The following is a 13,691-nucleotide window of genomic DNA, read 5'->3' on the forward strand; positions in this document are numbered from 1 at the left end:
GCTTAAAAGAGCCCAAAACTCTGTGCCCTGACAAGGGGTTGAGGTGTCAGCTGCCAAAAGTGTGGCTGGTGCCACCAGCTCTCCCCCAGGCACCATGTGCTGGGCAGCAGCTTGCCTGGTGCAGACCCTCCTCCAGGAAGGGATGGTTGCATAGGACTGGAGGTTTGCAGTCTGGATGCCTCTTCTGTTACTGGGGTAACCCCCCGTGTTCCTGAGCATCCCCCCCAGCCCATTGGCAACAGGAAGGTGCCCCCCAAGCAAGACCCTCCTGCTACTATGACTTAAATTATGCAGCAAAACAAAGACCCGTTTTTAGTTTAATTTTCCTCCTGTATTGTCTGTTATTGTACAAAAGGCTTCAATTTCAAATTACAGGAGTGATAGCCAGTTAATGTGGTACAGTGGGAGGCCGGAGTTGCTGTTGCTATGGCAATGGAGTTCGGCTCATTTGTTTTGTAGATGAGTAATTACTACGCAATTAGAGTAGGCTAAAAATAAAGAGGCCTTTTGTTCCCTCTTACTCATTAATATTAATAAAAGACCTGTCCGGGCTGTGGTAAACAATTAATGCAGATGTGGTTGCCCATGGTAAAATTAACAGCAGCTTTCGTGCTCCTCGGCGCGAGGTGAAAGCGCCGGCATCACCTGGCTCAGCTCTTCTTTCATTTTAAATGGAAAAATTCTTGCAGAGGGGTCTGTGATATCCGAGCATCTGAGTTTTAGCTCTTATTTGCCAGTTGGATGGGTGGTAATAAGTGTTAAAGCTTCATGTGCAGGCACAGACAGCAGGAGCAGCGCTGGGGTCGGCGCCTGCGACACAGCAAGCGCCCGCAGCCCGCCGAGGGCTCCGAGAGGAACCCGGCAGCAGCAGGTCCTGATGCAGACAGCTCTTCATTCATCCCCCTTGGATAAATGCCAGGGCTGGAGCAAGAAACTTGCCCAAAAACGTGAGCACAGGCAAGGACAAGCGTGATGCTGCTGAAATGACTCCAGCATGGCATGTTACAGACATGGATCGACAAAAAAGAGTGTAACGAACAGTCCCAAGCATTTGATGTGAAGTAAAAAGATGAGAGTAGATTTAGCCTGGATATTAGGATTAAATTCTTCCCTGTGAGGGTGGGGAGGCCCTGGCACAGGTTGCCCAGAGCAGCTGTGGCTGTCCCCCCCCGGAAGTGTCCAAGGCCAGGTTGGACGGGGCTTGGAGCAACCTGGGATAGTGGAAGGTGTCCCTGCCCATGACAAGGAATGGGACTGGATGGGCTTTAAGGTCCCATCCAAACCATTCTGTGATTCTATGAAGTATGTAAACAGTAATCACATCGTATTTTGAATTAACGGTAAAACCAGTTAAATTGGCAGAAACCAGTTAGGAAGACAACTTAACAGGACAGCGTTTATCTGCCCCTTTGGTTTATTTGTGAGTTCCAGCACAGCTGGTGAACATCCCATGCCCGCAGGGAGGGACAGCAGAGCAGGGCAGAGCTGGAATGGGGGTGCTGAGGAGTGGTCACCTGCTCCTGCATCATCCCTGGGGTGCTCGGCACCTCTGGCAAACGCCATCAGGAAGGCAGAACCTCTCCTATGGGCAAATACCCCAGCCCAGAACCCTGGATCCTCTGCTGGGGGGGCTGTGGATGCACAGAACTGCATCCCTCCCAAACTGTTTAACTAATGGAGGGAATCGTAGCAGAGCCTTTGTAAGGTCGACATTTGTTTGTTGTTAAGGATCTAATTAGAAACATGAGAGGAAGCTGAATGGCTGCTTGCTCGGCTAATTAGCGACATGCACGAAGACCACTTTGAACTTCAAGGACACAAAGCTATTAGCGCTTACATCAAAAATGGATTAAACTTCTGTGCTTTTATAATGATTAAAGATGAGCCGCTCGAGAGGAAATCCTTTTGTAAGGCTGTGACAAGAGCTGGCTCCCTGACTGCAGCTCCTACAGGCGAAGCTTTGTGTGGCCTCTGTGTCGCACTCGGCCCGGCGCAAGTGACACTACTAACACACGGTATGGAAAATGGGATTAGGCAATAAATATTGATCGTTGGCAAAAAACTACAGCTGAGCTGCAAAGTGCAGTTATTTGTCCTGCTGCATAACTGCAGGAATTAGAACAGCCGGGCTTGAATGTGCTGAATTTTGTGTCTTTTCTTCTGCAAATTGGTGCACATCAGCAGCTTCCAGATGTGGGGGATGCCTTGGATGTGTTAAGTGCAGTACTTAGCAGAAGCAGGGGCTCACATGCAGCAGTGGGTTTGTAAAACACCTGCACCAGGTGAATTTTTATCTTGCTCAGGCTTGTGGAAGCTGCCCAGCTCTTGCTCCTGGCTCATCTCAGGTGGTTCAGCAGTTGGTTTGTGTCGAGCTGTGGCTGGAGGAGCAGTGGTGGGAGGACATTGAGGCTGCAGCAGGAGCAGTTGCCACAAGATCCCAGGTGCCATTATCACCCCATTGTGCCCATCTGGAGGAGGGTGGGCAGCACTCAGCCCTCCCTCCTGGTTCCCACTCACTTCCAGCAGTAATTGCCGGGAGCCAGCTCACCACCCACTGCTTGCTGTCATTACCCTGCGATATTTTGATGTGTGAAGCCGTTTCCGAAGGGGCTGCAGAGGCAGAACAACCTTTGAAAGTGTGACTGCAGCTAGAAAATAACGTTCAAATAGTACCTTGTTAGGGCAGATCTCGGTGTGTCTCAGCCTCATCACCACTTATTTTGCTGATGAGCCCGACAGTTGTTTTATTTTCCTTTTTCCCTGCAGGGCCAGTGTAGCTGCAGGGGAGGGATAACCTGGGGCAACCTGGCTGCTCCCCATTATGGAGCGTGTCGGGGTGACAGGGGAGGCACAGCGCTCGCGTTTGATTTTCCAGAGTGAGGACTGAGCCAGCTGTCATCTGTAGCTCTTCACACTTGCAGAGGAGCCGTGTCTGCCACAGAGTTCTTAGAGACTTCGCTTTTCAAGTCTGCTTGGGAAGAGCAGGAGCAGAGGGACGCAGGTCCCCGTGAGAGATGTACAACATGGCACCTCTCATCGTGACGTTACTTGTTTTTCTGGTTTGTCTCCCACTTTCTCTTTCGGCGAGTTGGGAGCTGTTTGTACCTTGTTATTCTCCAGAATATCTGTGTGTTTCCAGCTCATTATTTCTGAGACGTTTGTGAGCTGGAGCATTGATCCGAGTTCGAGGTGTGCCACATGCTGCCTCCGACAGAAGCCACACTCTGTAAAAGCTCAGACACAAGGAAGCGATGCTTCCAGTGGCTCAACCTGACCACAAATGAAGGGGTTTGGAGCTCTCTGAGGTGATTGGTATAGAAAAAAAGAGCCTGAATATGAGCTTTTTTTTCTCAGTGCTGTGCCAGTGCACTCCTGCAGCCTGAACAGGCCCCTGAGAACCAGGAGCACCGATGTCTTATTTCAGACTGGAATTAATTTGTACATCCAGTCCCAGGTAAATGACATTCTGGTTGTTAGCAGCTCTGAAAAGCAAGGTACAAACTCCCATTAACTTCAGCCCTGACTGCACAAAGAATTAGCTTTGGCCAAGCGATCTGTAACATGGGTGCAGTGCTGCTAATTATATTTATAAGGCTCTGAGCACTAATGATGTAAGATTTGCATGCAGTGCTGAAGTTGTGCTGGTTATTTAAAGTATCAGCGTCGCACTGTGAGTGCTGCTCTGTTAGTCATGCATGTGACAGCGTGGCCGTTAGTGCCACGCTCTGGGACACTCGGGGTCCCCAAGGAAGGTGGGATTGTCCCCACACCACTCACTGTGGTTTTGCTCTGCGTCCTCTGGCAGCTGTGCTTGGGTGGTTGCAGAGGCAGCACAGCAGGCTGGAATGCTTGGGAGCAGGTGATATTCCTTCTGTGACAGTCTTCTCTTAAAATCCAGCAGTAAATGGACCCAAGTGACTCAAATTCATAGATTCATAGAATCCTAGAACAAGTCGAGTTGGAAGGGACTTTTAAAGACCATCTAGTCCAGCACTATGTCGTGGGCAGGGACACCTTCCACTACACCAGGTTGCTCCAACCTGGCTTTGGAGTTAAATGCCACCAGGCTGTGGGGCAGTCCCCTGTCCCAGCTGGGCTGCTCAGTGCCCTGCCCAGTGCCCCCCATGCCCTGCCTGCTCCCATCCCTGTCGGCAGCATTTGATGTTATTATATCATTTACTGCTTCGAGCTGGAAGATGATGTTTGCAGCATGTTCTATGAATTTTTCATAAAGATAGAAAAACAGACTAATCTTGTGAGCTTTGAGTCTTGGTGGTGGGTAATGGCTTTGATTTAAAGCATTTTGTCTTAATGATAGTTATATTGAAAATTTCCTGCTGCTTTCAAGCACGTTTAGTTATTATCATAAACATTGATGGTAGAAATGCCTGCCAAATTGTGCGTGGCTGTTTATGGCAGATGAGAGAGTCATCCAGAAATTAGAGCGCTGGATCAACAAGTTGCAAAGAAACCTGTTTGTACAGGAATCCACCCTGGGGGCAGTGGGACAAGGCAGGGACAATGAGGGTCTTGAACGGGAAAAGGGCTGGAGATGACCAGCTCTGGTTGTAGGATGTGCTTGACAGGAGATGAGAAATTAATTTCTGATGAGAATCATAGAATCATTTATGTTAGAAAAGACTTCTAAAATCAGTGAATCTTACTTTAACCCCACATGCCAAGCTCCCCTGCCCCTGCAGAGCTGCTCACCCCCATGCATGGCTGCCTGGGGACAAGGAATATCCTGCCTCTGCTTAAAGAGGAAATCCAGTGAATTGTGGTGGTTTCTTGCCCTCATGAGGATTTCCTCATCTGTGCACTATGGCAGGGAAGGCAGACACACACTCTGTACCATTCTTCATCTGGATATTTTTAAATTTCGAAATACTCATATTTGTTATGAGTCCCCTGCAGTGGTGTTTAAGTCTTTGGGTTTTGGTGCTGTAGGAGAGGGAATGGTGTCACCAAGGCTCCATGTGGGCTGTGTGCAGGGGACAATGATTCCCATGCAGTGTCTGTCTTAGTCCTCTGTCCAGATTGCCCCTGGTTTGTTTTCTTTGAAATACAGTATATTTTAGTGGTGCCTAAGTGGTTTTTTTGTCATCAGGTCTCATTTACTAGTCCCTAAGGGCCTGACTGTCATCCCAGTACCGTGTGAGTTCCCCTTGTAGGACAGTAATGTCAAAATCCTCACGTTTCTTCTCCTTTTCCCTCCCTCTTCCCCTTCCTCATCCATGGCTGAATTGAGTTTATTTGGGTGGGATTCCAGCTCCCAGCTTGTCGTGCTTTGCCCAGCCGCGCTCTCCGGCCCGGCGGCGTTCGGGTCCTCGTTAGTGTAACGCTGCTCGTAAGGCAAATGTCAGCAGGAATCCTGACTTAGAAATTTCTCAAGAGTTCATCGAGGGAGAGTTTATCTTTCAGCAGTGACCTTTCTTGTTGAACATGGATTAGCGTGTGAGCAGGATCTGTGTGAGCAAGGCAGTTTGCAGGAGGAGGCTCTGGATGTGCATCCCTGGTTTCAGCCTGGAGCCTCCTGCTCCTGCCTCAGCCTGGGCTGCCAGGCTGGTTTGGGTTCCAGCTCTTGGCTCCTTGACATAAATCACTTGGCTGAATGTGGAGAGGCATCTCACACGCATGTTAAATGGGGATAAAGGCGCTCTGCTGAAGGATGGGTTGGTAATAAAGCAGCCTCGCTGCCTAAAGAGGTCCAGCTCTTGCTGTGCCAGCCCTGCACAGCAGCTCCCAACTCCACCAGTGCCAATGTTGGCATTAAAAAAAGCCTGTTCTGGGGCTGCTTTATGAACCCACATTTTTTATCACATTCTGTGTCGCATCTTGCTTTCCTTTGCTGATTTTCAGTGCTCCCCAAGCCACTGTGACACTGGGCAGAGTAGGCCTGAGGCTCCCCAAAGCCCATCCCTCTGGCCTGCAGGCAAACGTTCACCTGCTGATCAAAATTCACAGGCTCAGAGTCTTTTCTGTGAGAAAAACCACAGCAAATTGAAAGTGAAGCAAGCAAGACATTAACCTGCCCTGTTCCATCACTGCCAGAGCTCCTGGCTGCTGGCCCTTGATCTCCATTGGCAAAGGAAGGAGCTTCTGCAGCCCAGAGGATGGAGGATCACCAGGGCTGAAGATAAAAAGTGGTTGGCTGTGACTTGCAGGCACATCTAATCTTTTCCACATCTCTCCTGACCTTGATCTATCACAGGGCTTCCTGGGGACACTTGGGATTGTAAATTTTGCATAGAGGAAGCCTTTGAGCTGGAGGCACCTAGGTACAGTCTCAGAGCTGTGAAGTCTCCCGGTGCAGGATGGCTTCCTGTACAATGTGAAATGGGACCTGAAATGGGTCCTTTGCTGCCAGGGCTTCCTGAGTGCTGGCAATTCTTGGAAGGGGAGAAGATGGCCCTGCCAGCTCCCAGGCAATGCTGAGTCAGTCTGATGGATCCAGAGTCAGGGGATTCGTGGTCAGCTCAGCCAATGCCTCTGCTGGGACCAGGCAGCAGGTCAGGCTTTGCTCCTGGTCTTGGCATCAGGACACAATCAGTGGTTCCCTCCCCTCCATGGACAGCACAATCCCCTGACAGTTTTTCAGCAACGAGCTTCCAAACATCTGCCTCAATTCCTGTTTTTGCCATGGGATGTTGGTGGCCAGGGAAGAGTCTCCAATTCCTTCCAGCCTGCAAGGAATTGATGTCAGTGCTCTGCAATTCCCGCAGTTCACAGCAGCCATGGACCACTTCTGCCAGCTCCAACATCAGGAATTCTGTCATAACAACACAGGTTCCAAAAAGTGTTAACTTTTTTCCTGATGCAGTATCTGTAGTCTGGAGGATTGCAGGCATTTTTCCTTCTTCCTTTTAGTCTCAGGGTATTCCAGGTTTGTGTAAAACAAACTTGTTTCCAGGTAGTTCTTGCCAGAACACATCAGGATTTGCATGTTGGGGAAGTTGTTCAGGGTCCCTTTGCTGTTGTGATGGTAAAGGTAAAGCTCACCTGAGCTCCTGGAAGAAGACAAATACTTAGCAGCTAACCATGGCTGAGCAAATCATTCAAATACGACTTTCTGAGGCTGCTGAGCCTCCTGCTAATTGTGGGAGCTTTCTGTCTCATTTATTGGGTCTGGAGCGAAGTGTTGGCTCTGGAAAAGCTTCCATTTTTTTCTGTGGAGGTTTTCAGGCACCACATGGAGAAATGCCAGGGCGTCCCAGCCTCCACACAGCACTTCCCAGGCAGTGGAGCAGCCTTTGGTATGCCCATTTTCCCTCCTGTGAGCAGTGTGGGGTGTTGAACCCATGGTCAGTAGATGAAAAATTATCCTTTTCATTACCTACCTGAATTGCCAGCTCTTCTGCAGGTGTGAAAGCCTTACTTCCAGTCTTAAGAGATGCACATGAGAGTGGCTGGGGTGGGATGTGGGATGTGGGGGGACGGAGAGTCTCTCTGGCTCCTCAGTTTGTTGTTCTGGAGGTTTCTGGCGCTGCTGTGGGGTTTGCAGGAGTGTTTCACTGACAGGATGCCCCTGGCCGTGCCGTGTCCTGCTGTCGCTTGGAGCAGCCAACTGGGTTTTCTGTGTGACTTGGCAGGAAAATTCACATCCATTTTATTGAACCAAAGGGAAGAAAAGGGGGGAAAAGTGCTGGCTTCTAGTAATAAAGGGCTTTGGAACATCTCAGCTGGATATTTTTCTTCACGAGTGAGAAGGCCAAATGTTATCTTGACATTTAATCTTTAATAATAAAAAAAGGCTCTTTGTTTGCCAGCGAAGTCCAAAATCTGTTTACTCTCTCATGCCTTATTTCTTTTAACTTGCTAGCTTAGATGTCCTACTTACCCTCCCCTGCTGCCGGTTCAGAGCTGTGGTGAATCATTTATTGTCTAAAACTGATTTCCCTGTCACCACAGAGCCACCAGCTGCCGGGTGCCCTTTGCTTGACCAGTTCATTCATTCATTCGAGAGCTGGGGACCCCTTGGGTGAGCGATGCAGGGGAAGGGGCCAGGGCAGGAGATGTCCAGACTGCGCCCACCACAGCGCTTTGGTGAGAGCACGGGGCTGGCTCCAGGCTTGTCTCCAGGCCCAGGAGAACCCTGGGGTCAGTCCATGCAGCTCTGACCCGTGGGCAGGGGTCACTCCAGGCCACCAGACTTTACAACCCATTCTAGTGTTTAATGAAGATCGTGGGAAGTTGCAGCCAGAGGAAAAGGCTGAAGTAGTCTTGGGGCAGCCTGGAAGGCTGGAGATGGAGGTGGTGGGGTCGGGTGCCCAGGTGGGGTCTGGGTCAGGCTGCGGTGTTGGGCCCACGTCCAGCCCCGTTGGCCGCTGCGTCCCGGCGCTGCCCGCGGTGGGGACACGGTGAGGCACCGGTGGGTGTGGGCAGACCAGGCTCCCTGTGCTCCCCAGGGACCTTGCAGGTACCACCCAGGTGTAGCTCCAGCTTCCCGCAGCCATCTCCATCCAGCTCCTCCCAGTCCGCTGACTTTTCTTTCCCATTGAAACTTCTTCCTCATAAATTCTACATCCAAGAGCAGCCGTGAGAAATGCCAGAAGCCTGACCATCTAACATGCTTTGATATCTAAATTTCTTCTTCAGTATCATTCTTATTTACATTGTTTTTCTTTCTCAAAAAAAAAAAAATAAGAGAGGAAAAAAATTAAATTTTCTTTTACTTCCACATTAGGAGGTGAGTTGTAATCCACCCTCTGGAATTCTTTTTTGCTTTTGATCTTTATTTAATTTGTTTAATTTTGGTTGATGTCCCAAGCATGGTTTTGGAGACGAAGGTAGGTCTTCGCTCTCCAAATCAAAAGAAAAAAAAACTAAATAAAACAACACTCTCCTTGGTCATATTTAAAAGAGAAAAATCCAAACTGTTCCATTCCATATCATTTAAAGAAAAAAAAAAATCAACTATTGAACTATTTCTACAGCTTACTGATCTAAAAGGGCAGGTTTTTTCCAAAAGTATCGAATGGATCCAAAAAACGATTTTCCTAGATGTGATTCAAGTTATTTGCTGTCAACATTTTAATATCAATATTACCACAATGTGTAGTCTCAAACTAGTTCCTTTGTAGTTTGCATGGGATGTGAATGCTGTCTCGGCGTGCCCAGACCTAGAGAACTTGTTACTACTGCATGAGCATCAAGTCAGATGTTGAAAAATACCTATTATATTTTGTGATAATTTGGTGAAAATGAGCACCTCCAGTCTCTGGTTGCAGTAGTGTGTTGAATGATTGTTCTTTTTTTTTTTATATATATCCATATATATATTTTTGGAGCTCTAAGCTTCGTAGTAGTCCGGGCTGACTCTTCTCCAGTACTTGCTCTCCTCTCGCATGGCCTTGGTTAAGTGTTAGAATTGGGCCTAGGCTGTTTATTCTGGTGTTTGGCTTTGTAATACCGGTGCATGCCCGGCGTCTGGCCTCATACCCAGCTTTATTCTCTGCACACCAGTCTTGAATAGCTACAGTGCTCAACCGAATTTTGGCGCACCCGCTTCCCCGGCAGGCTCCAACCCAGCGCGGCCCGGAGGCTTCCCCGGGGCCAACAGCCCCGGGCCCGTCGCGGATCTCTACGGCACGGCCAGCCAGGACTCCGGCGTGGGTAACTACATAAGCGCCGCCAGCCCGCAGCCGGGCTCCGGCTTCGGACACGGCATCGCCGTAAGTACCCCGTGCTCGGCCGGGGCTCCTTGCTGGGGGTGGGAGGGGGCTCTGGGGGGCTCGGGGGTGGTGGCCTGACGGCGAGCGCGGCCTCTCGCTGCCGGAACCTGCGAGCGATGCCCGACCCACCGCTCCCGCTGCCAGCTGGAATCACGGAGTCAGTCATCACTGATTACCAGAACAGTCCAGCTGGAATCATTAAGGTTGGAAAAGACCTCCAAAATCACCGAGTCCAACCTTTGACCAGTCACCACCTTGTCAACCAGACCATATCACAAATTGCCACATTTCTGGGCATGGTGACTCCACCACTGCCCTGGGCAGCCCATTCCAAAGATTCATCACTCTTCCAGTGAAGAAATTTTTCCTAATAGCCAACCTGAACCTCTCTTGGTGCAGACATTCCCTTGGAACCATCTGCAGCCAGACATGACATGTCTCAAAGGGGAATATTTAATAAATAAGGGATTTAAATCCCTGCTTATCCCTATGGGCTTTATATCGGCCCAGCTCCCCCTCCTGGCTGATGCACCCTTTGGCAGACGGAGCAGCAGTCCGTGCTCCCACTAAACGAGCAAAATGAACTCATTAATTTGGCTGGTGGGACCCCAGCAGGGGGACAGGACATGTCCTGCTCCCCTTCACCTGTTTGCTGACCTTTGGGGTCACTTCCAGCATCCCTGCCCGTCCCTCAGAGCCGCAGGTTCCGAGCGAGTGTCCCGCTCGGCTGTCGGGTCACCGGGAGGTGCCTCCTAACGCCGCGTTGGGTCTGCGATCGCACTAATGAGGGGCAGAGATTGGCTTAACAAGGCTGCACGTGGCTGTGTCACTGTGTGTGAGCATGAATGGGGCTGGCCTCCGCCCCGCTGTCACCCCAGCACAGACTGCAGCGGGGGCTCCTGCCCTTTTTGGAGTACGGGCAGGAGTTGGTTTTTATCTCCTGTACGATGAGGAAGTGCAGAGGCTCCCCCGAAGGTCCCTCAAACCGAGAGAACTTCACTCCCTGATGGAATTGGATGGGGGGAGCTGGAGTGTAGTGCAGACAAAGTTCCTGAAACTGTTACTTTCATTGCAAAAAAGACAAACCAACCCTCTGCCTCCCTTCGTGCCTGTGTGCTCAATTCCCATCCTGTCCCTGCCCCTCCCGTGGTCACACCATGGATTTGACAATCCCTGTGGATCAATTCTAGCACAAACATGGAATATTACTGCTCTGCAAGGAGCTACATCAGTTCAAACTGCCACCTCTCACTACTTAAAACACCTCTTATTTCTATTTTTCACCTGAAGACCTGTTTGTGCTTGAAAACTTGGGCACTTCGGCCTCAGCAACATCCTGATTTTTCAAGTGATAGGACACCGGGTCCAAGCCTGGGTATCCAGATTTGTCTGCACTAACACTTCCCAAAGAACCATTTTATAATTGACTTGCAGATTGGCAGCCTCTTAATTCCCCCAATAACTGCAAAGAACCCCATAGCTTTTTTTACATATATATTTATTTAACACTCTCCATTTACTAACCCTGGTTTAAAAACAAAGAAGGGAAAACCCCAAAGCTTATTTTTGCACCTGGGGGAATGAGAAGATGATGGTCTTGGAAAGGTGACCATAGGGTTGAGCACACCTGGTGACCAGAACAGCTCTCGGAAATCCCTATTCATGCTGGCAACACAGTCTTTCAAGTCCTTTGATAATTTCTTGGCAAAATTAATAATCAGCTGTTCCCATGTATAGAGCACTGATGAACTTAACAATTGTACAATTTTAGGGACCTTTGATTGCAACGGCTTTTACAAATGGATACCATTGAAACGTTACACATGGTTGGTTGCCATCTCACTTGGAGGTATTACAGTATATCCCATTTGTACTTTGTGCTGAACTACCATCTCCCCTATATTTACTTTAAGTGAACAATTTTTTATCTTCATTTCGTCTTTCCTTGGCCTTTAATCATTCCTTTCTGTGATTTGTGTTACTCAAATCAACCTCACGGGTTGGAAACTGGAAGACAGATCCAAAGCTAAACCCCCAGCAGTCACTTTGTCATCTTCATGATGCTTCATGCAATAATTTGAAGAGGCAGAAAACCCAGAAAGCTGTGGGGAATCACCCCCAGTGCTGGCAGCCAGAATCCCAGTGGGATCAGAGATCTGCTCCCAATGCACTGGTTTAAAAATAGCTGAGCCCCACTGCTTTATTACTGAGAAACCATCATTCTTAATTAAATGCTGTACCAAATATTACAGCTAAAAGATAACATTGTAACTTGTAACCATAGAGCAATTATCAAGATTAAAAAAAAATTAAACCTGAGCAAATTAAATTAAAGACATTACCTGAGCACCGCAACCCTGGATCGCTGCCAGTTTCCTACCCTTTGAACTAAGCTCGAGTTAATTAAATGTTTAATTTTTATTTTTTATTATTATTTGGCCTTTGGCATATTCATCTTTGCAAACAAATATTCTTAACACTCGGAATGGAATAGATTAGAAAATGCAATGAAAAACAGAAGTTAGCCTAATTAAATGGCATGGGTTTACCTGCAGAGCTCTGAGCCCGGACAGGCAGATGGAATGGATGTGACAGATTTTATTTCCCTGCCTCTTGCCCAGCACTACATGATCAATGTCACATCATTTGCATTCAAAAATCAGTCTATGAAATTAGAATTAAAGTTAATCAAGGGGCTGGGAACTGTGGAAAACATTTGGAGACTTTAAACTACATAAAAATAGATTTACACCTCAACACTAGTGGATAAAGGGGGTTTCTATTTACCCTCCATCTCTACACACACCCCCAAGATTACCTGAAATTGTTCTGTCAATTGATTTGCTCCTCCAAGGAGTGGTTTTTATGGGAAAGAAAAAAGTGCCATAAGCACTCTTGCTTAATCCCAGCTATTACTTGCACGTAGCAGTGTCTGTTCGCCGATCAATTTGTCAGAATCCTTCACGTTTCCTGGGCCGTCAGCCTTTGGAATAGTGAGGTGGTACCCGAGGCCAGCTGGAGCCTGAGCAGAACATCATAACTCAGGCTAATAACGCGCGGTGACGGCAGCCCCGCCAGATTGATGGGCTGTAATCACTCCTCACTTACCACAGCCCATCACTGCAGCCATCAGTTACTGGCCAGCGCTGAGACTCAAACCATTAACGACTTAAAAACAAAGTGCTTTTAATGTTGCTCATTACTAATTAAAATAGATTTTGAGAGGAGGAAATGAGCCTTATTATTAATTCCTCAAGGAACACTGAGTTTGAAATTCCTGTGGCAGCGGCTGGTCCCAGCTGTCCCGGCATCCCCAGGGCAGGATTTGGTTGAGGTGCAGGTTCTGAGGGCAGGGATCAGTTCCCACATCCCTGCAGGATGCTGGTGGGGCCTCACCCTGAGCACGGCTGTTTGGGGATGGGTTTTGGAAGTCATCCCAAAATGACCAGGGAGCATCCTTGCCCGGCCGGCCCTGTGAGCGGCTGCCTGCAGAACCAAGCCCTAAATATTTATATCCCTTGTATACATTATGTATCTCAGCTTCAGGCAGCAGCAGGGATGGAGCATTGGAGGCTGAAGCTCTGGTATAAAATAAATCCTGGCCTCCGCAGTGTGCCCAGGTAAAACTTGTCACCTTCCAGGTACTTCAGAGAAAACTCATTTTACCAAAGCTGTGTAAATTCCTGGCGTAACAGATGCCTGAGGAACAGTTTTTGTCCTGGCTGTGTATCCAGTCACATTTTACTGTTCCTAAACCAGCCCAGCCCTCAGCTAAGCCCCCAGTCTAGGCTTAGCTGGGATAGAGCTGGAAATAAGAGCAGGGAATACATGAGACCCCCTCTCCCATGGGGGCCGTCCTGGGAACACCTCAGCATTCCAGCCAGTCCCTCCTCATCCTCCCTCGGGGTGGATCGGAGCAGGCTGCGGCCACAAAGTGTTTGCAAACGCTTTGGGGTTTTTTTGTTAAAAATCCTAATTGGCCTCAATTAACTGTCCCTCTCCCGTGTCCGTGTCCACCTT

General features: G+C 48.8%; 1 protein-coding gene across 14 annotated transcripts in view; it reads left to right on the forward strand.

Moving 5' to 3' along the window:
• The window catches only part of MSI2 (musashi RNA binding protein 2), a 213,110-nt gene that overhangs the window by 194,494 nt on the left and 4,925 nt on the right, over positions 1-13,691 (forward strand). For 9 of the 14 annotated variants that reach the window (XM_048324649.1, XM_048324653.1, XM_048324652.1 and 6 more), the window contains 2 exons: positions 9,463-9,671; positions 11,443-11,520. In XM_048324649.1, the coding sequence (XP_048180606.1) occupies positions 9,463-9,671; positions 11,443-11,484 (251 nt within the window). In that variant the 3' untranslated portion in view covers positions 11,485-11,520. The remainder of the gene's footprint in view (positions 1-9,462; positions 9,672-11,442; positions 11,521-13,691) is intronic. The other 5 variants (XM_048324655.1, XM_048324658.1, XM_048324660.1 and 2 more) reach the window with 2 other exon arrangements.

Source organism: Corvus hawaiiensis, chromosome 20 (assembly GCF_020740725.1).
Source record: "Corvus hawaiiensis isolate bCorHaw1 chromosome 20, bCorHaw1.pri.cur, whole genome shotgun sequence".
NCBI lineage: Eukaryota > Metazoa > Chordata > Aves > Passeriformes > Corvidae > Corvus > Corvus hawaiiensis.